The 22,147-nt window shown below is 33.2% G+C and overlaps 1 protein-coding gene across 2 annotated transcripts in view; it reads left to right on the forward strand.

The window, feature by feature from the left end:
• The window catches only part of LOC106645029 (mitochondrial import inner membrane translocase subunit TIM50-C), a 489,498-nt gene extending 482,288 nt beyond the window's left edge, over positions 1–7,210 (forward strand). The window contains exon 8 of one of the 2 annotated variants that reach the window (XM_089595042.1): positions 6,954–7,210. In XM_089595042.1, the coding sequence (XP_089451168.1) occupies positions 6,954–7,043 (90 nt within the window). In that variant the 3' untranslated portion in view covers positions 7,044–7,210. The remainder of the gene's footprint in view (positions 1–6,953) is intronic. The other variant, XM_089595043.1, reaches the window with a different exon arrangement.
• The last annotated feature ends 14,937 nt before the right edge of the window (positions 7,211–22,147 follow it).

A 22,147-nucleotide genomic window follows, 5' to 3' on the forward strand; every position in this document is an offset into this window, starting at 1 on the left:
ACTATTGAATGAATGCAATGATTTTTCACTGCATTGATTAAGTTGAGAGGAAAGATCATACAGTTCTGTATGTTAACTGTACAAGTCCAGACATTTAGCCAGACAATATGCCAGATATTAAGCCACATTTTGAGCCATACATTGAGCTGTAAATTCAGCCACACGTTGAGCCATACTTCGAGCCATACTTTGTGCTATCCTTTAAGCTATACTTTAAGCCATACATGCAGCCATACTTTGAGCCATACTTTTCGTATTACGTTTAGCCACACATCGTGCCCCACTTGAAGCACGATGGATTAAAAGTTAGGTAATGTGTAACCAAATAGTTGTTTATAACTTTATTGCGGAAAGTCTAAGTATTTTTTTCTCAAGTTAATTGGTTTCTGTTAAGAGAGTTTTTTGTATGATTCTACGAATAAATATATATCGACTTGGTGTGGACCTTGGACTTCACACTTTGTCATTTGTTTTTTTTTAAATATGTATATCTTGTAACTGCTTAATAATAGTTTAAAGAAATCGTTTGATCTTAAAGGTTAACAATTTCAATCGCCGATAATCGCCCTCAAAATTCTTACACAGTGTTTGAGGAGGGGGGGGGGCGCAGAGTCAAATAGTCATTTTGTATATGTACACATGTCTTCTCTTGCGCGGCTATACAGCGTCAATTAGTGAGGTGCAATCTGTCCATCTGCCTGTATCGCGAGCAGCGCTCCAAGTTGAAACTTAAACTAAACTTTAATCTGAATGTAAAGTTTCAAATCGTGTCATCTCATTTACACTGTTTTTATATGAATGATTTTATAATATTATATCGTTACATTTTTTTAAAACTCTTTATATCCTAATCTTTTTAATTTACTTTGTATTCCACGATTTATTCATTTGTATATTGTTAACCATTATGATTTTAAGCTGCCTGCAACCATCTATGTACTTACATAAGTAAAAGTATATCACGAAGTATGACTTAATGTATGGCTCAAAGTATGGCTTAAAGTATGGCTCAAACTATGGCTATAAAAGCATAGCTAATAGTATGGCTAACAGTACTGCTCCAAGTATGGCACGATGTATGGCTGGATGTATGGCTGAAAGTATTGCTAAAAGTATGGCTTAAACTATGGCTATAAGAGTATGGCTGAAAGAATAGCTCTAAGTATGGCACGATTTCTGGCTAAATGTATGTTCTCAAAGTATGGCTAAAGGTATGGCTTAAAGTCTGACTCAATGTCTGGCTGAATTTACGGCTAAATGTGTAGCTAAAAGTATAGCTCCTAGTATGGCACGATGTGTGGCTTAAAGTATCCCACAAAGTATGGCCCAAAGTATGGCTTACATTGGCTTAATGTGTGGCTGAATTTACGGCTGAATGTATGGCTAAAAGTATGGCTAAATGTCTAGCTACATGACTGGCATATTGTCTGGCTAAATGTCTGGACTTACACAGTTAATATACAAAACTGTATGATTTTTCCCCTAATTTTAATCAACACAGTGAATTTAAAACATAATTGTGCTCATTTAATAGTAAAAAGTATATTATCGAACAGTTTGCTGGACCTTGGATTTTAAACTTTGTCATATGTTTTTTTTGTACAGATTACGAACACAGTGAAGTTGTACCTAATGATGATATGATAATTTTTCGTACCCAAGAAAAACTTTCCATGCTAATTCACACAAGTTTTCTTTGAGTTGGAAACGTGAAACGATTTTCTTACTTGATACGCGAATGATCAAAGTTAGTTACATAAGTTACATAAGCCTATATGCAAATGGGTAATTCCGTCGTAACTGTCTTAGACGATGCCTTGAGAACGTATAGGTACTTACACATAGTTAAAATTCAGAGATAAAATTTTTCGTATTTATGTTAATAATGACCCTCTTTCTTCTTGAATAATTAAAACCATAGTTCAAAGCTGTTTTCAACCTGTGTCGCCTGTTAATTGTCTAACTTTTTGGCCCTTACACTGCGAACAGTGTGATTGGATATTACAACTGCAGGTACCCGTTAAAATTTGGAATTTGTTAATCTTTGAATTCAATCAAAAAGAAGTGTTTCGGTCATAACACCTCAAAAGCAAAAGGTTAATGGCACTACATATAATTCGCTTATTAAACTGTAGTATTTAGAAAACTAATTTGCAGTGCTTGTTTTGCTAAGAGACTGGCTTGAAGAACTGCTAAATCTGTGGCCTAAAGTATGGCTCAAAGTCTGGCTGAATGTATCAGTAAAAATATGAGTTAATGTATGGCTAAAAGTATGGCTCAAACTATGGCTATAAGAGTATGCCTAAGAGTATGGCAAAAAATACAGCTCCAAGTATGGCACAATGTCTAGCGGAATGTATGGCTTTAAGTATCGCTCAAAGTCTGACACAACGTCTGGCTCAATGGTGGCTGAATGTACGGCTAAAAGTATGCTTAAAAGTATAGCTCAAAGTACGGCTAAATTTATAGCTTAAAGTATGACTAAGGGTATGGCTTAATTATGGCTCAAACTATATCTACAAAAGAATGGCTAAAAAAATAACTCTAGGTATATTACAATATGTGGCTAAACGTATGGCTTAAAGTATGGCTCAAAGCATGGCTAAATGTATGGCTCAAAGCATGGCTAAATGTATGGCTTAAAGTATGACTTAAAGTATAGCACAAAGTATGGTTAAATTAACGGTTAAATGTACGGCTGAAGGTATGGCTAAGTGTCTAGCTACATGACTGGCATATTGTCTGGCTAAATGTCTGGACTAATACAGTTAATGTACAGAACTGTATGATTTTTTCTCTAAACTTAATCAAAACAGTGCATTTAAAAAAACATTGTATCTATTCAATCGTAAATTATATATATATATATATATATATATATATATATATATGTATATATGTATTTATCTTCCTACATTTTATAGTTATCTCAGTGAAGCTTTCCACACAACCTCGCCACAGCCCCCCCCCCCCACATACCCCCATTCACCCCCCACCGCTCTCCCACTGAACCCCCACGAAATAAGGTAAAAACCCGTCATTTTCTCCCTTATTTTGATACGTCGCAGTTTTTTCCAAAACCCCTTACAGCCCCTCCACAGCTCCCCCACATATTTATTCGTGACCCCTAACCGCCTGCCACCACCCCCACACTACTTTTGGGGAACCTGACAGGAATCATACCATCGTTCTCGGACCTTGATGTGGATCTAGACGTGTACAACTGTCTTATTGACATGATTCATTTTATCGTCAAGAAGACATTTAAAGTCATAATTAATTTATAGGAGGTTGTCGCGCAAAGCGTCGTTATTATTATACATATTAAATTATAAAGTTAACTGTTATATTACATAGCTAACAGTGTAGGGCATCCCAAGCCAATAAAAACATGTTTTTTTCTTACAATAAATATTTTTTTCATCTATTTTTCCCCCTGCCCAGGAGGCAAATAGATGGACTTTATGTTTACGAATAAATAATAAACATTCCATTTATACAACTAGGTATGACCAGAAACCAATTTTTATCAATTGTATTTCAATTTATTTGTAAGTATAAAGTTCTTGGTGTGCTAAGCTCTTTTTTTGTTAACATTTATGATAAACTATGCGTAAAATTTTTATGTGTATGTATTACATTATTTTGTATGTGAGTTAATAATACCAATACATACATAAATTTAAATTATATTTAGTTTATCATTAATACAAACCGCGGAAGTTTCGCATTAAAATGACTTATTTTATGAGTCAACTTATAAAGCCCTATCAAACGACGCAAACTAAGGTCTATTCCTATTCTGTTTTAAATTAGTTAAAATTAGTACAGTAGAAATTGAACACAATATACATTCATAGGATACATTCATTATGAGTAATAAATTTTGTCTATACATACAAGAATATTTAAATCGTGTTGTTATTATTAAATACATAATTACTTAAAATCAAAAATTTCTTTTCAAACTATATTTTCAATATATAAAATGTTTTCTCTATCAAGTTGAACGAAAATTCCATTTTTATTTTTGCATCTTGATAAAGCCACGTACAATTGACCATGAGAAAATGAAGGTTTTTTCAAGTATAATCCCACATTATCAAAAGTTTGACCTTGAGACTTGTTTATAGTCGTAGCAAATGCTACAACTAATGGGAACCGTATATAAAATAAAACTTTTTCAGTATTTAATGTAATTCTTGGAAGGAAAACTTTATTACTAATTTTACCCCCACTAGCCCCACTAGTGTATATATATTACTGAACACCATGCTGGACCTAAAATTTTAAACTTTGTCATTTTTTTTTACAGGTTAACAATACAGTCAAACTGTACCTTTTAATGATATAATTATTTTTCGTAACCAAGAAAAACTTTTCGTGCTAATTCACATAAGTTTTTAGGCTTTTAAAGCTGCTTTCTCGTAGAAAACTTTGACTTTCAACAATGAGTCAAACTTTAAGTGGTGTAAGCTAGGTTCTGCTGGAAATCAGCAAGAAATCGTTTTATCAGACAGTGATTGTTGCAAAGAAAACACACTATCAAAGATCCCTGTGTGAAAAAAGACAATGGCCCTTGAGCTCTGATGATGGAATGGATGTTATCTGACAGCTTTTTTTGCAAAAAAGAAAAAGTACGGAAGAAGTTTTAAAAAGATGATTCACTGGAAACTTAGATGTTAGGCTTTAAGATGAACTTATCAGAGATATTAGCTCTAGCTCTGTTAAAACTTTGCATAAACTAGAGTTGCCTCGTCCTTATCAAAGTTTCTTGCATACACTTCAGGTCTACTATCTTTTTAAAAAGTAGCATACTGCCTATCACATTTTGAAAACAATACTGAGGAGCTAATGTTACCATGAATAGCAGGTAAAATAAAGTTGATACTCAAAGTTACTGTATCATAATGCTTTACACACCTGACATGCTTACATAAGTATGACGGTTAAAAAATAAAACTGAATCATGAGTTACTAAAATGAATTAGAATTAGTTAATGGGTTTTAGGATTTGACATAAAGTATTGTCACATTATTAATTAATAAATCACAATAGTTGTAATATTACTTTATCTGAAGGGTCTCTGTATAATTTAAAAATAACATGTTTGCATTATTCTTTAAAAGAAAAGTTGTAAGGACAAAAGTATTATGTGTCGTAGGAGATAGTTATTTGTCTTAGAAGAACTTGATTTTGTACTTTATATAAAGTTTAATATGAGTTATTAGATTAGTTGAAAATAACATGTTAGTAAAAAAAGTTCTCAATGTCATTATATCGACAAAATTGCACAAAGCGGAAGAATGAAGATTCTCTAATTATATAAACTTCTTTATACGCCCCCTAGATATTAAAAAAACTTGATGAAAACGCTGGACCTGCATTTCCCGTTTAATTTTACAAGAAACATGTATTTCTTGTTTATGTAAATCAATTTAATTTTCAGATGCTGTAGAAAAGGCAGAAAAATGTTTAAACGGTTGAAACGCTTAATAACGAGTTGTAAAAAAGTTTTTATTATTTGAGACGGTTTGCCAATTGAATAAAAATCACTTTGGTTTTTTAAAATTTCTGTTTGAGTAAAAAAAAAATGTTCAAGGGGATAATGCTAAATTTGCGAAATTGGAAAATACCAAGCACCTTTTTTTACGTCTTCAAATTTAAAATAAGAATTTACTATTTATGTTAACAAAAGGAGCAGGCTTACTTATAACACTAAGACCTTTTTTAAATAGATCTGATGGGCTTTTCAAAGTGCAATGTATAAGAAACAGCTGTGACGCTACATTCACTTGTAAAATGAAAAGTGGCTACCTCGGTAGGGAACGCAAGATGCGTTCAAATTGTGCATCGACATAAGTAGCCTCAATACTGCAACCAATGAGATGCATTTTCTAATGATGGAAGATTAAAAAAACCTTAGTACTGTTATTTATTTTTTATGATATAATTTTAAAATTTCGATAAGGAACTAATTTACAATTATTAAACTGCAATCCGCTGAACGATTAAAGTTGACACTTACACATATTTATTAATACAGATTTTTAAGACCGTTTTTTTTTACTTCGAAAGTATTGATTATTTAATATTGGAATATTGACGTTCTTATGCGAAATGGTGAATCGTTTTTTTTTGGAATACACCGTCAAAATGTCTTTTATACATTGTATTACTTTTAACTTAAAATAAAAAAACTGTTACCTTATCTTAAAATATAAAAAGCAAAGATAATTTGCTGAAAGAATGGTGTAAGCATATTTAAATTACATTGAAGAAATAAATGGACATGATTAATCATATAAATTCTAAATCACTAAAGTATACTATTAGAAGATGATTAATTATAATACATAGATATAATTATTTTTAATTTTTTTTCAACTTAAAAGAATTACATAACACGTTCTTGATTCTTTCTTCTTTTGTTCGTTTTCTCTTGATTTACATATGTATTACTTTATTTTAAAATAAATTATGTACTTATAGTTTAAGAATAGTTTAAGCACTATACCAGTGTATGAACACGTGAAGTGTCTCCTTGCTAGAAATTCTTTAGATTTTTTTGTATTGATCTTACGTGATACTTATAAAATAACATCGAGTGGCTTATCATGATTATGACATGTAATGAATTTTACGTATTTATTATTAGGTGGTGAATAAATAAATAAAATAAAAAATTTAACTATAGTCTTACAACAAAGATCTCTGGCGATCATAGATTTTCTTTACTAAAAGAAAATAATAATTTTGTGTAGGTACAGTAACAATCACCTTATTATTTTTCAAATTTGTTATGCTATATATTAAAACATTATTTGTATCAGAATGCAAAAAAAATTGCTCACTTAATACACTTTTACTCTACTATAATACGTTTGTTGCTTCTTAATTTGTCTTAACTAAAATAATTAAATACAAAATGATTTCTTAAATTTTGTTTTAGGAGCAGCTAGAGAATGAAGGCAAAAGAGTACAAAAAGAAGACAACAAACTACTAGGATCAAGGTGGACACCGTTTTTTTTAAGAAAATAATGACTCCTTCAAGAACAATGTCATCATTTCACAGCGTACCATTCTCAATGAAAAACATGTTTCTTTTAGTCGTACAAAATCATATTTTTAGCTCAGAAGCATAACATTGAAAGTGTAAATATTTTTTAATTCTTTATGTGGGAAAATACAAATTTGCGTTAACGTTTTGCAGTCTTACATTTTAGCTTTAGTACTGATATATGCGAATTTATTGTCTATTAATTGTACTTAAACTCAAACTCAAATACTTTAAATCAAATGCCATACTGAGAATCAAATTTTTTTAAAAGTTATTATTAAACACACAGATATAATTTTTAGTCGAAAACAACTGAAATTTATAGGTGGCCTCGTAAGCGGTGGAGGATCAACTTTGCAGCCCGCCGAAAGTACAGCACACCAAGTTCATGAAAAATTCGCTAAATTACATATTCACACTTGCAAGTGCCGGTCAAGTTCTTTCTCACCTTCATCCTTTCTCTTCTTTTGTTTCAGGTGGTACAGTTACTCGCTCTCTCTTACTCTTGTTATGTCTGTCTCTCTCTCTCTTTTTTCTCATTAGCTAGACATTTCTCTCCTTCTCTAATTGTTCTCCACCTATCGGTCATGCGTACTATAGCTCTAACTCCCCCTTGCTCTTTTCAAGCGTCCTTAGGTCGTAGGTCCCTCTCCCTCTCTTAATTTATCCATACCACTCTCTCTCACTCTTTCAAAGTTTTTCGTGCAATGTGTAAGGGTATTGATGGGTCTCGACGACTGCAGTGGGTGGGAGAATTAAGAGGAAATGGGGGTCTTCAGTTAATTTGGGTGGGCGCGCTGGGTCAGTTCTGAACTATCTGTCTATACAGAGTGGTCTACAGTTGTTAACTGTGATCTCGAGTATTTTGGCATAGTTGGGTATTGGCTTCCTCATCTTCCTCATCATCATCACGCACGTGGGCATCCAGGTGTCACTTTTTTGGATTTAACTTCTCCCTCTTTTTCATTCACCTAATCATTATCGTCATCTGCATCATCTTTGAGGAGCTTGGCGTGCTGCGGGTAGACGCAGTCAACAGGGCAGCAACACTCTTGCTGCATTTCACATAAGTATTTATACAATTTATGAAAAATTGCACAAGTATAAAAACTGTATTAAAGTTGTATTTTTAGAAATATTTAACATGGTGCAACACATTTTTTTCCATCTTTGCAAGCTTAAGCTGCATCAGAAACCTATTCTGGTGGCTTCAAAACCCGTACAGCATAAAAACAGGTTATAAAACGTCTAACATACCCGTTGATTAGTAACGTATAGCGATTGCATTGAAATCATACCTTTTTTTCTTTTAAAGTATTCCTTTTCTGTTCCACTTAAAATAGTTTTCTACGTTCATAACTCAGATTGAGAGTGTGGACAAATATACGTCAAATTTTTTTTATTGGAAAAAATTTGATTAATTTCATTTAAAAACTTCTCAAGTTGTATATGACCCTTAAAACTCAGATACTATACTTAATAGTTACTTGTCTTGAGAAAAAAAAAATGTTCATGACTTACGTTTATAATTTTTTGAAAATTATTCAGGATGAGTTCAGCATATTTGCTATAACCATTAAGATATCCACTAATGGTGTGCATGGTGGTTTTAGGCAGGCTGAGTCCCAACAGATATAGAGAATAATTGCTTGTGGAACTGAGCATTTTCAAGGCCTAAATTTACTAAGTTGCCAAACAACTAGATCCGAAGAGCTTCTAGTGGTATTAATCGTGGAACGGACGTATTTTTAATCCTGTTTGTACTACCTTGGTAGTCACTTAAATTGATTTACCAATCATTACTTGAGTATTGAAGGTAGATGAGGTAGATCTCTGCGACAATCATTACTATTTTGTAAATAGTCTATAATCTGTACTTTCAACTTAAAATTTAAGACGTACAGAAAAAATTTTATGATCAACATACATTAATTATTTCCTTCTATGTGAATGAACTATATGTTCTTATGTCTGTAGCAAATATTTTATAATTTCTTAATACCAAGAGTGCAAAGTGAAATATTCAGCTGTAAAGATTTTGTGCCCTTCAATACTGCGCCCATGAAATGGAAAAATAATTTGTTTGGTTAGCAGAGAATGCGAGTTTTACCTGAGAAGTTATATTGCGCTCTTGACTCAGAAATAGTAGAAAAAACATTACATTTCAACGGAAGCACGTGAAAAATTACACTTGCCATTGGAATTTGAACAATGCTTACAGTGCCAATAGCTTATGTAAATTCACATAAGTCTGCGATTTTCCTAAGCCTCGACATTAGGCTAGTCTATAATTTGCCTTACTTCTGACCATTGTTTTGATTCCAATACGGGACAAAAGTATGGTATTCCCTTTTGGATATATGACTGCCTTTCAAGCCAAAGACTTGTGGCGTAATATACTATTTTTTGTTATGCAATAATTATATTCCAAATAATTTTTGAAAAAAATTTTGCTCAAAAAAAGAAATATTTATGCTGTCTGTATTATAGATATATTTTCAGACAAATTTGAATATGTTTTCTAATAAGTGACAAAATAATTTAAGTCTTTTGTATTGAAAAATTTCTTTCTTGTAACAAATATCAAATAAGTTTTGCTGTTGTAAGACAATTATTTGTCTATCGTCTATTTTAAAGAGTTGTACAAATAAAAAAAACGTTATGCTATAAGTATTAAAAAAAATTACTAGCAATGAATTCAGTACATGTTTAAATAAATAGCACAACATTTCTTATATCCTGTTCCAATAATTGCAATTCAAAAACGTTATTTTAATACCAGAATCTAGCAGCTACATGTAACGTAGTTGTTTCATTGGTCTCAAAAATTTAAATGCAAAGATTTGCATCTAAATATCCTACTTCATGAAGTTTCCAAGTGATTTTATAAATAAGTAGACGCTACGTAACGATAAATGTGTGGTCAATGGAGTCTGCTGCGCACGCGTCATCTATCATACAACGGATCCTTTTATACAAAATGCCACTTACTATTATTATCTTAATTTTTACTGTAGTGATCGCCTTTTTCGATAACAGCATGGGAAAATTTAAGTTTCAATTTGTAATACTTATATATTTATTGTATCTGATAGTTTCGTTTAAGGTTGTGATTCATCGATCTTTCTTTTTTTACCATAGGAGTGCATATTAAAAGAGCTAATTTATAGTTCAAGTATATCGAAATTGTGATGGTTACGGATATAAAAAAAGGCATCTTGAATTTATTGTGATTCTAAATTTTAAACAGTATACGTCTTGATTCTTGATAATTGGGTGCTTGAGCCTCCTTAACTAGTATTCTTTGATCCCCCATCTTCTGTTACTCTAGGAGCTTGAAAGTGAAGTAGGGATAAATATTTGCGTGAAAGGATGTTTTAATTAAACTATTCATAGTTTCAACTTCAGATTTCGTGGATAATAGTGTCTATATTTGTGTGTAATTAAAATATACACACATTTTGAGCTCCATGTGTCTTACCTAAGCTAAGAATTAAGTTTTTAAATTACCTGATGATTAAGTCCTTTTCTAAGAGTTTTTACTAATCTTAAGCATCTACGTTTATGCATTAGCATTAAGTTTCAAACTTGATTTTGACAAAATCTGGAACGAGGGTAAATTTTATTGTGACAGATTTTGTGGCAACTAGACAATGGCAAGTATTGCATTATTTAACTTCAAAGTTAAACTTAGTTAATGTGGATTGAACAAATTTCAAGAACAGCGATAAATTTAAAAGTAAACAATAGTGAACTGAAGTGCAATGTTGCTTAAAACTACAAGTAAAATTATAATTGCAACAGCAAGCATATGAGGTAAAAAAATATTATCACTCAGCAAAGTCAAAAGTTTTAAATATGAGTAACACATTTTTTGGCTCATTTTACTAACGAACTAGTATTAAAGCGATTCAGGTAGTACTACGATACAGCTCCATAGAAAACATACAACATAGGGTACACAAGTGAACAATTCAAGAGAGCGTGACTTTAAAAGTTTGAGGTAACTTTAAAGGTTTAAAGTATAAGATTCAAAAGTATTCTTTAACTTCACACTATTGCTTTGTAAAATACTTGATAACTGTGCTTTATTTATTTGTGTCTTGTAACAATTGTATCTATAGATTTTGGTTTGGTAAAATATACTATTTCTTATACTTATCTTTTATAATAGGAAGATTCTTGGTTCAATACTCGTACAGAGTCAATATCAAAGGTATGATTGTTATCATTGATAAAAATACGAACAATAAAAGACTATCTTGATTTTGCAGTTCTGTATTCGATGTAGTAGTACACTAGCACTACCTGTATAGCTTTATCACTAACTAATCAGTAAAATGAGCAAGAACATATGTAGCTCATTTTTGAATTCTTGACTTTGCTCAGTAATAACATTTTTTCACCTTGTAAGTTTTGCGTTATTTTATTGTCTAATATAAATTAAAGATGAAGGATATTAAGATTATAATTTCGCTCATTTTTTTTAAATCTAAGAATTTGGAAAGGACTGTTAATTAGCAGTCAAAACGTTGTCAATACTTTAAAAAAATTAAATAATTTGAAACAACATTGCCCTTGGGAACAATATTGGTTTTTTTTTGAGTTATTCTTACTGGAGTTGCGGTAAATTTTTTCCAATTGACATACCCCAAAAAATGCACAGGGCTCTAATCTTTCGAGATTTTTGAGGAGGCCTGTCTGAATTATTTTCTTTAGTTTAGTGGTTGTCACGTACACCAAGTTCTTACGTGCTACTTGAAAGTTTTAGTTGTAGTCTGCAAAAGCTAAATTTGCTTGAGAGTGCTCCACTTTCAACAAATGTCACGGTTCCATTAGATTCCTTCTGCTTCTATCATGCCTTATAAAAAGAGCTTAACTACCAGTGTCTGTTTCGTACATTACGCAAAGTCTCTTCTTTGCTGCTACGTTGACTGAATATAAATTCTTAACAAATGTGCGCATGTACAGCATGCATTTGTTGTTCATGAATAACTCTAGATAACAAAGACAATTTCATGGTTATGATGTGCTCACTGGCTGTTTTTAACTATCGTGGGTGCACTCTAACTTAACTTCTGAACTTACCAATTGACACATTATATGATTAGTAGAATAAACCAACAACTTTAATAATCTAATAGAAATCCAGATTTCTCTCGATAACAGAATTCAGATCTATAAATATTTTTATAATTTAAAATTAAATCCCTCACTTATCTTTGAAAAACGATTTTGCATAGACTGTAAAATTAACTACATTGTGTGCTACTTCGTACGAAAATCAGTCTTACATTAAAAAAAAGGCCGAGCTTTAAAACAAAACTGATCTACAGCTTAAAAATAAAGGTAAAAAGAATTGGTCATTCTTACAACTCATACATCCAATAAATACTAAAAAAATTTATGCAAATCAGTTTTAACAAGATTGAAAAGAAAGTTGTGGGTTCCTTACAGGAAAAATAAAATTGAATTTATTTTTCATTCTACACGTTAACTGAGCTCTAAGTATGGAGAATAAAGTTTACTTTAGGTGTAAGGAGAATATTCCAAGTTAATAAAAATAACCCCTTCATGAAGATGTGTATTTTTTTACGTAACATTTAGACGTGTATTGTACCATTAGTACAGGTGAGTTAGTTTAACAGTTGAAAAAAATCTCCGTTGATTTTTTTCACTGGGTAATTAGGAAAAAAAAGCAGAAATAGCTAAGTGTATTTTTAGAAAGCACAGGATATCCTTACGGTAAATAAGGGTCAAATGCCCTCATTTTTTTTTTAAATCTTGTGAAGAAGTTTATTCAAGTATAAAAAAAATTTGACAACTTGTCTAAGGTCCCAAAAACTTGTTTTGTGTCCTTAGAACCCAAAACACCTTGTTTTTTGCAATTATTTTTTATCTCAATTTCAAGTAAGTTCGAAAATCTGCAAAATTTAAGACTATAGAAAATATTTTAATTCGTATGCGAAATTTTTTCAAACGTCATCCAAGGTCATCATAATTTTCACAAAAATCGTTTTGACTTTGAAATGTAGTTTTGAGTATGTTTTTGGAGCAGTCAAAATCATTTCACTATCTTGTAGAGCGAAAAAATACACTCTCATGTATTTCTTCAGACTTTTTCCAGTTGTACGCTTTGTCGAAAAATGCGATGCATCGGCCGTTTTCGGTATGCAAAAAATGTTTTTAAATCTTCTTGAACTTTTTTCATTGTTATATTAATTATATCTTTCTTGCAGTTAAGATTTGCATTTCATGGTCTTTTACACCATCATTGAGGACTCATGAACATGTCGTTAGATATTTTTTACACAGAATGTTTGCCAACAGCTACATAAACAGTTTTTAACCTTTAATCTTGACTTTAAAACCAGTCGTTGAATAAATTGTTTGAACAAAAATTATATTATGAGTTGTGTACAACGTTTCAGGTTAGAATATTGAAATAAATCTTAAAAAGCAGCTTAAAAAACTTCTTTTTACGTATTGCGGGCTTCTGTTACGCATAGTCTTTTATACTTAAGATAAATTCATGGCTGCCTTGAGGCTGTAAAGTATGAATCTTTTTTCATAAATATACATGGTAAGTACTACGTATTGCTTTTAGATGGCAACTCGTTAAACCACCTTTTTTCACAACAAAAATGATAGACAAATACTTTTGGATGTTACGATAACTTTGTGATGGAATATCTTAAAGTTTTTAGCTGTTAGGGGACCAAACTAAGATATCATTGAAATCAGCTAGTCCTCAACAATTAAAAATGCTACAGATAGCCATTATTCTGTCCTTTCTGAGACCCCTCTTAATATACTTGTTGAAATTCCTTTAGTATGTATTATGCATTTTGTATCCGATAAAATCAAAGTGTGCAATGTGTTAAATCGAAAAAGAAACTAAAAAGTCTTATATAAATACATTAATTAACTATTATTCGTTTGGAATTCACACTGTCACATAGAATTTTAACCATATATACATAACACCTATTGAATGTCATACACTTGTCGTTAAAAGATGCTGCAAGTTCTTAAGCAGAATCTTATGGTATGGATACTAGTGTAGAGTTCTGACGAATAATAAATTTTTGCATTGTTTGTTTCACTTAGGAATTTTATACAAAATATTGATACATAATTCTAAATCAATTTTTGCTGATTAGATTCTAAAATATTCACGTTATACAAAGCTTGTAAGTATGTATTCTTTGATCTTTAATTAAAAAACAATTGAAAGTAATCAAGGGATTATTTATATTAAAAAGTACTAATTTAGGCCATAATATATTTTCTACATCATAAAAAAATTTTTTTTTAAGTAATACTTCTGGAGGCGCGTTCTGCCCTACAGAGTAAATCAACGATGTGTAGCAAGATTACATTTGAGAAGTTCTTTTCTCGTATTAAGAGAGCCACTGGATCTAAGTCTAAAAAAAAAAGAAGGAAAAGAATAATGCATAATACTTTGCAAGAACATTACGACGGAGCAGCGTGACCAATTGTATACTCAAGAGGTACTAAACTCATAAGTGCTGTGAAAAATAAACATTTGCGATTGAACGTAATTAGTTGGCTAAAGAGTCAAGGTACCTATAATTTACATAGACCCATAAGCAATCGTTTTCCCAGAAGAAACTATAATGTGCGTAACTTAGACGACGCGTGGGAAGCTGATTTGATGGATTTGAGAGCTTTAAAAGCTTACAATGATGGCTACGCCTATGTTCTCGTTCTCATCGATGTCGTCAGCAAATACGCTTGGGTTGAACCGATTTATGGTAAAACATTGAAAAACGTTGCTAAAGCATTTCAAAATATTTTATCAAGAAGTGACGATCGTACACTAATGTGTCTGCAAACGGATAAAGGTAAAGAATTTGTAGGCCCTGAAATGCAATTCGTTTTACGAGAAAATAAAATTTAATACAGACTAGCACGTAGTCCATAGATGATGGCTGCAATAGCTGAACGTCTTATAAGACCTATTAAACAAAGAATATGGCGATGCTTTAGCCACACAAACAATCGTCGGTTCGTAGACGTTATTCCAAGTGTCATAGAGGCATACAATCGTACGAAGCATTCGTCGACAAAGATGGCGCCGTCTGACGTAACTTTGCACAATGTTGCGCAGGTACGTAAAAATATAAAGCAACGTTACGGCAGACATCTTTATAAAAATCCAAAGTACAAGGTTGGAGATTTGGTTCGCATCAGTAGGGCGAGAAGTGTCTTTGCCAAAGGTTACGAAAGTGGTTGGACTTTAAGAGTTGTTTAGAATTGTACGTATCTCTTGCATACGACAACCTCCAGTATATTTTCTCAAAGATTTGGCTGATGAAGACATTCACGGTTTCTTTTACGAGGAAGAGTTAAGCAGAGTGCGAAAGGAATTCAACAAGAGCTTCTTTGAGGTTGACAAAATATTTAAACGGCGAAGTAAAGGACGTTCCAAAGAATATTTCGTCAGCTAGAAAGGGTATCCTAAAAAATTTAATTCCTGGATGAAAAGCAATTATTTAAAAGATATAAAACAAAGAACAAATTTACCGTTGTGTTACCAAGCGACAGTAGCATGCAATAGTACTCTGATAATACTACAATGCATTACGTGATAAGATTACCTCAGCAAATTACTTTGCAATGTCGATGGAGTGTTGGTATAACAGAGATTCAATAACCATTGACGTTTTAACATGCGATCAAAGATAGCGAAAGAAAAATTACCGTAAAATGCATACTACGGGTACACAATAATGTACATAGAAAACGTCCTGTGATGTTACGGAATGATGACAGGAAAACAAAGAACTCCAGAAGAAACTCGAGAGTTAGATGGCAGTTCAGTACACGCTAATAGTACAACTCCAAGCAGAGAGGCGACTGCAACCCTTTGAACGAGTAATTGAGTTGCCGTTGGCGGTGGAACATGATTAAAATTTGCGAGATAACTAGTATGAGCGCTGGGAGTCACTCAACTCTAACAGGAGGCGTAGTCCATAGGACAAGACTAAAAAAGAATTTTTCATCCAGAAATATGCAATGCCAAGAAAGTTATGTTATGGTTTAATATAAAAAAAAAAAAAAAACTTATCGTCGATCACAATACATAATAATTGTAGCTTTAATAATAACAACAACAATAATAATAATAATAATAATAATATTAATTGCAATAATAATAATAATAACAGTTATTATTATGAAAATGTGCAGACAAGATTAAGCGCCTGAAGTCATGCGTGTGCCATGAGTGTGAAATACTTAACTACATAAACAACACAGACTACAGAATATAGCACAGCATACACACGCACAATTGCAAACAAAGCTACAGGCTCAACTCTTGATAAATTGAAAAGTCAGTATCGTCGAGGACGACGACGTTGCGGCCTCGGACGTGTAACGTACGATACTTACTAGAAGCCGAGATAAAAAATAAATGCAAAAAACAAGGTTTTTTTGGGGTCCAAGGACCCGAAAAAATTTTGGGACCCTGGACTAGTTTTCCAATTTTTTTTTATATCTGAACAAACCTCTGAGCAAGATTTAAAAAAAAAATTGACGGCATTTGACCCTTATTAATCGTGTATACGCTTTTTACAGAATCTGTCTAAAAAACCTCAAAAAACTTTGTAAAACAGGTTTTTTGCAATTTTCAACGTAAACAAAATATTGGCTCAAAACAAAAAATAGTCTAAATAAAGCAAAAACAAAGAAAATAAGTTTCGTTGACTTGTAATCGGTCAACAACTTTTCCCACAAAAAAAACGCTGAAAATGGGCATTTTTGGACATTTAATTCTTATTGTCCTAGAAATTTTTTTTGCTGGCTTAACTTGTAGGTATTTGTTGTACCTAGCCGTAATAAAAATTAACTTACAAATTTTTAAAATTATGCTACAATTTGTAAAAAGGTGAAAAAAGGTAATTTATGCAAATGGTGGAGAAATTGCCAAAATGGTCCAAATTCAATTCTTTATAGTGATATGTATTGTGCAGATTCTCATATACGGTGCAGTTACTATTTTAAATACTCATTATGTCACCCTATCCCGAAAAAACGCATTGCATAATAGTTTAATTTTGTGGCTGTAGACGCTGAGGTGAGACAGTAAAGTCGTGTTACGTCGCGGCACATAAGGTTTATGGCCAAGACTTTTGCTCTATAGCCTGAGATCAACACTGCGGGGACTTGCGGTACTAACCGCATAGGCTGAATTTGTCGGCTCGCGTTTGGTTCTAATGATAGCAAAAGGGGGGGGGATTGGTTCGTCAGCACAGGGGGATCTGAAAATTCCATCCACCTGATCCTCACCGAGTGTGACTGTTCAACCGCACGTGCTTTCAACTCTAGGTTCGCGTCAGTGGCCTACAGGGCTACGGAGTTTTTTGTAGTCCTGATGGCCACGAGTTCCATTTATCTACAAGAGACGCTGATGTTTTGGCTTATGCAAGCTAACGTTAATGTTAGTGATATCAACTGGACCGATGGCGAACTGCACAGTTGCACGCAAGTACCAAGATCACACACTGGATACTGGCGTCCAACGATTCTTGAGTGAGATAAAGTAAAAAAAAAAAAAGTTTAAAACTTACTTTTATTCAGGTCAATTGGTACACTTAGATGCAACTTGTGCACCGAGGAGCGAGACTCAAGTCGTTTAGGATATACACTTAAGTTAGGAACCCGATGGGTAACTACTTACTGTGCCCGTACAGGCCACTTTTACACACAAAATTTTAACCACTGGCGTTATCGCTAAGGAGGGTTGGGCGGAAAGAGCTTGCAGCTTTCTAATGATTTATGGTCTAAAGTCTAACTAAATTAGGCTGAGAGTTTGGCAGCCAATTGTGAGGCATACATGTAGGCCACTTCTCTCACATCCAGCTCTTAACGTGTTAGAGAGAGGATGAAGTTTTTGGTGTTGCTTATCTCTTTCCGTCTTTCTTTACATAGGTAAAAATTATTACCTTTGCGAATCATCCTAGTTTGCTCAATTAATTGTTTCTGATACTATTGCGCTTATAATTATCTCGACAAATAAAGGCAGTACAAACTTTAACGGTAAAAATTGGACAATCTGGTGAAAGATCGCCGAAGGTAATTTAATCGTTCTGGTCTTATTCCTCGATTTTATTGCTATTCCTCACTGCAAGTATATTGAACGTACCCTTTTCAGGATACGAAGTATTATCGAGTATCTTGCACCGTTTTTGCATAGGGTAGTTGGATTGCGCAATATGCTGTTGTTTTGTTCAGTTACTTCTAGCCACACTTAAATGGTGCGGTGCGTGTGTGCTATGGTTATTTGATAATTATGCGTGTCAACTTCCATACATGTTTAATGAGATGGTTATTTTGTCATAGATATAGTGTAAAGCTACTCGATATTGCAGGAAAAAGGACGCATAGTGGGGGAAGCCTCTCTGCTGCACTGGTCAAACTCAGGTAGGCCAGCGCTTGAAAGTAAATGTGCGGCTTCAAATTGACCATGTGGTTGGAAAATACTATAACTCGGAAAATACGGAACCGATTTTGATGTTTTTTTTTTTTTTTTTTCTAGTCGGGTTTGACTTATATCGTGAGTACAATAAATGCGCTTTCACGTTTAATTTACATTCTCATACAGAAGGTTTGTAATTGATAGAATATTGCATATATATATCTTGAACTGTTCTCGATAAGCTGTACAATATTTTGTCGCACGTCACTGCATCACAATTTAATTACCTGATGGTTTGTAGTAGAGTGTTTTCATACTTAAGCAAAGTACAATATATTGGTACATACGCAATACTTTAAAAAATTAGCAAAAACAATATTGTAATAAGTATTACATGTTCAGTGTAGAATATCATGGAAATTAGTTTATTGTAATACTTACATAATATATCGCCGCATCCATAGTATTTTACAAAATGCTATCGTGACTTTTAATTTCATACTTGTTACGTCATTCTATGATATTATTCAAATTTTAGAATATTTATTGTTCGCTATTGTCTTCTGCTAGTCGTTTTTCTGTATTAACTTGGTATTGCTTTCTGGTAATGCACAAGTACCGTAAATCATATCCAGCACTTTGTTACCGTCTTGTGCATTTGTATTATCATTGTTGACCATCCCAACATTGTCCATATTGGAGCAGTTGTTTTCGTGAACAGTGGTGCAAATAGGAGTGCACAGCATACCGTGCTTTCTGCACGTACATATTTTCCATGTGCACCCTATTCTACACCAACACCTAATGCTTTTAATGACATCGAGAGGAAACAATGGCTCTTTCGTCATAACCTGCTCTAGGTTACCACTTCATATCTTTTTCCATGCATACTCGGTGGTGACTTTTGTCTTACCGTGCCATAGCTGCATTTGCAAATATGTTTAATGCGAATGTTGATTCACAGCATCTTCCGTGGAGGTTAACAGTTGCAGGTTATAATTATTTTTAAAAGTTAGCTTTTTAAATAACACATATTAAAGTTTATTGAAAGATTGGTCATTTTTTTCATTGGAATACATATTTTTTGTCATTTCGATGCCATTTTTTATGTCTTTTTTTGCAGCATGCTTGTCAATACATTAATCAACGCAGTAACGTCATCATTATATAATATTCTAATAATTTTATTCTTTTCTGGCTTGAAAAAATAAGAAGCCATATCAAAACCCGAGAACGCGAAGATAAATAAAATACTTAAGTGTTCGAGCTAGAAACCATCTCTGTTGTACATCCCAGGAGTTGCCCCTCTTTTATTGAGTTTTTCCAAATATATACTGTGTCTTGCTAACACTTACTTAACAACGCCAAAAAATCGAAGTCTTCACCTATGACAGCCATGCTTTTTTCGGGCATTGATAATTCGATCGCTGTTTTTACCATCGGAAAATCTGCGTCTTCCTCCGCAACTACCACTTTACATCCGTTGTTATTCAACTGACGCGTTACGTAGTTTATAGAAATCTTCTTAGACATCGCCTGTTGCTTTCGCTGGCTAAAAATTTTTCTTGTGAAACTGTTACTGGAGTGCATGCTTCAAAGGTGACCTCGTTGTTACCAACTTGTTAAATTCTGCAAGACCTGTTCTTCTGCGAGCTTATTTATGTGCACATGCGTTGAAAAATAAGCGTTAGACTTACGGCTACTACTCCATTGTCAACTGTCGCTGAAAACAAAACAGCTTTGAGTGATAAAATTGTATTTTAGCGCTGAATATTAATGCTTCCAAAATCTTTTTTCACCATGTTCGTAATGGAAGTCATGCCAACTTCAAAAGACTTTTGATGCGTTTTTAAGCACTCATAATTTTTTTCGCCAGTTGGCTACGTTGTGAGAGACTCGGCTGAAACGGGAATCTATGTGTTGCTCCATCGTGCTATTTGAAACGATACCCCATAAAAAGACTCGGTTTTACTTGTTACTTTCTATAGAACAACCGTCTTTAAAACATACTTGACAAGATACAACGCTTTCCATCATCCGTTAGCCTTGTGTTACTCCTTCTTTGCCCAGAAATAATTTCATTAACGACTGTTCCATTGACATGGCAGACCGTGTGCCGTTGAAAATTCGTCACCATGCCTGATTGTGAAGTATCCGTGTTTTGTAAATTTTTTATACTTGAAAGTATGCATGACCTTCTTTAGTAAAATTGCAATATTACGGAGTTAAAAAGGTTCCAGCTGTACAGACTATAATTTCTCGTGCTTTTAGATATAAAGGCCGATCAAAAGTCACGAACACGCGAACACGTGCATTTGTTTGTTAGCTTTGCACCAACTTTTTGCTTCCAACAATGCAATGAAAATCGTATCGTAATTGCTAGAGGGAGAATCAATGAACGGCAGCAAGATAATTTTTGTTCTATCAAAAGGGCGTGTTTCAGTAAACTTTTCGAGAAATCCATTCCATCCTAGAGTTTCGTCTGGAACTATATTTATTGCCTGGAGTAATAGAAAATCTTCAAGACTAACGGATACATTTTTCGTCAACATATTTTGTACACTGAGATCTCCTACTGGAAAGTTACATAGTCCCTTCATATTTTTTTCTGAAAGCTCCGCAGCAGAATAAATCCAAATAGACCGATTTCCATAGCCGTTGGTACTTTATTTAGCCTATTTTTTTTGTTTACAGAGATAACAGTCATGGACTGTATGGCACATAATGCCACCCATCGAATAAAATGTATTCAAGTCCGTCTAAAGTTTCTGCAATACAAGCGGCGCCATCGAATACGAATTATATTTACGTTGAATCAAAGTTGTACGACTACGGTTCGTGCAGGACGAAGGCTTTGAATTGTAAAGTTTCTTTGTAAGAGCTACATACGCCAATGTTCGCTAAAGATTGTACCAGACTCTGCGATCCGTACTGTCTGTGGAGCATACTTGACAACTCTAAAAGCAACGGTAAAAGGAATAAACAGGACCGTATGGACCTTATCAAGCAGTGAGAGACCATAGTACATCGATTCTCGCATTTTGCATGTTCAGCTGATTTTTTATTAATTTTGATGTATGTAACTAAAAAAATTTGTAACTTTCTAGGTGCAGATTTTTCTGTATCTCTTAAAAAGCTGTCAGCAGCCTCGCACTGTAAAGTACCATAAAACCGTGACCGTATATCTTTCCTAATTATTTTTGCGGCTGCTCGCACTATTCTAGCATTCTCTTCATTATCATTATCAGATTGATTTGCGTACCAATCTGCCGCCAGAATTTTCCGAAAGACGTCGTGAAAACAAAGTATAGAATCATTTCGAGCTTTATAGACTACGACAAGACATTTTAGGGCTTCTTATACTTTATCTTTGACGTAATACAGATTAAGTGATTTTTGCTTATATACTTTTCCATAATACTTTTTAGCAAGAACTGACAATCAATTTTGTTTTCAATAGTGTCCATAACAAAACGAACAGCCCTGGTAATACTGTTGTGAGTATCTCAGCCTCGGCGTGCTTCGTCGTCATTACACAGCCGATACGTATAGTAACATTTGTGTTCCTTGGTTCGTGAAACTGATAAGTTTTATTTCTTTTATTTCCAAGGATATATTTTATTGAACAAGATTTGTGAA

Source organism: Copidosoma floridanum, unplaced genomic scaffold (assembly GCF_036245765.1).
Source record: "Copidosoma floridanum isolate Cflo_tuat_1 unplaced genomic scaffold, Cflo_Japanese_pri ptg000024l, whole genome shotgun sequence".
NCBI classification, from domain to species: domain Eukaryota; kingdom Metazoa; phylum Arthropoda; class Insecta; order Hymenoptera; family Encyrtidae; genus Copidosoma; species Copidosoma floridanum.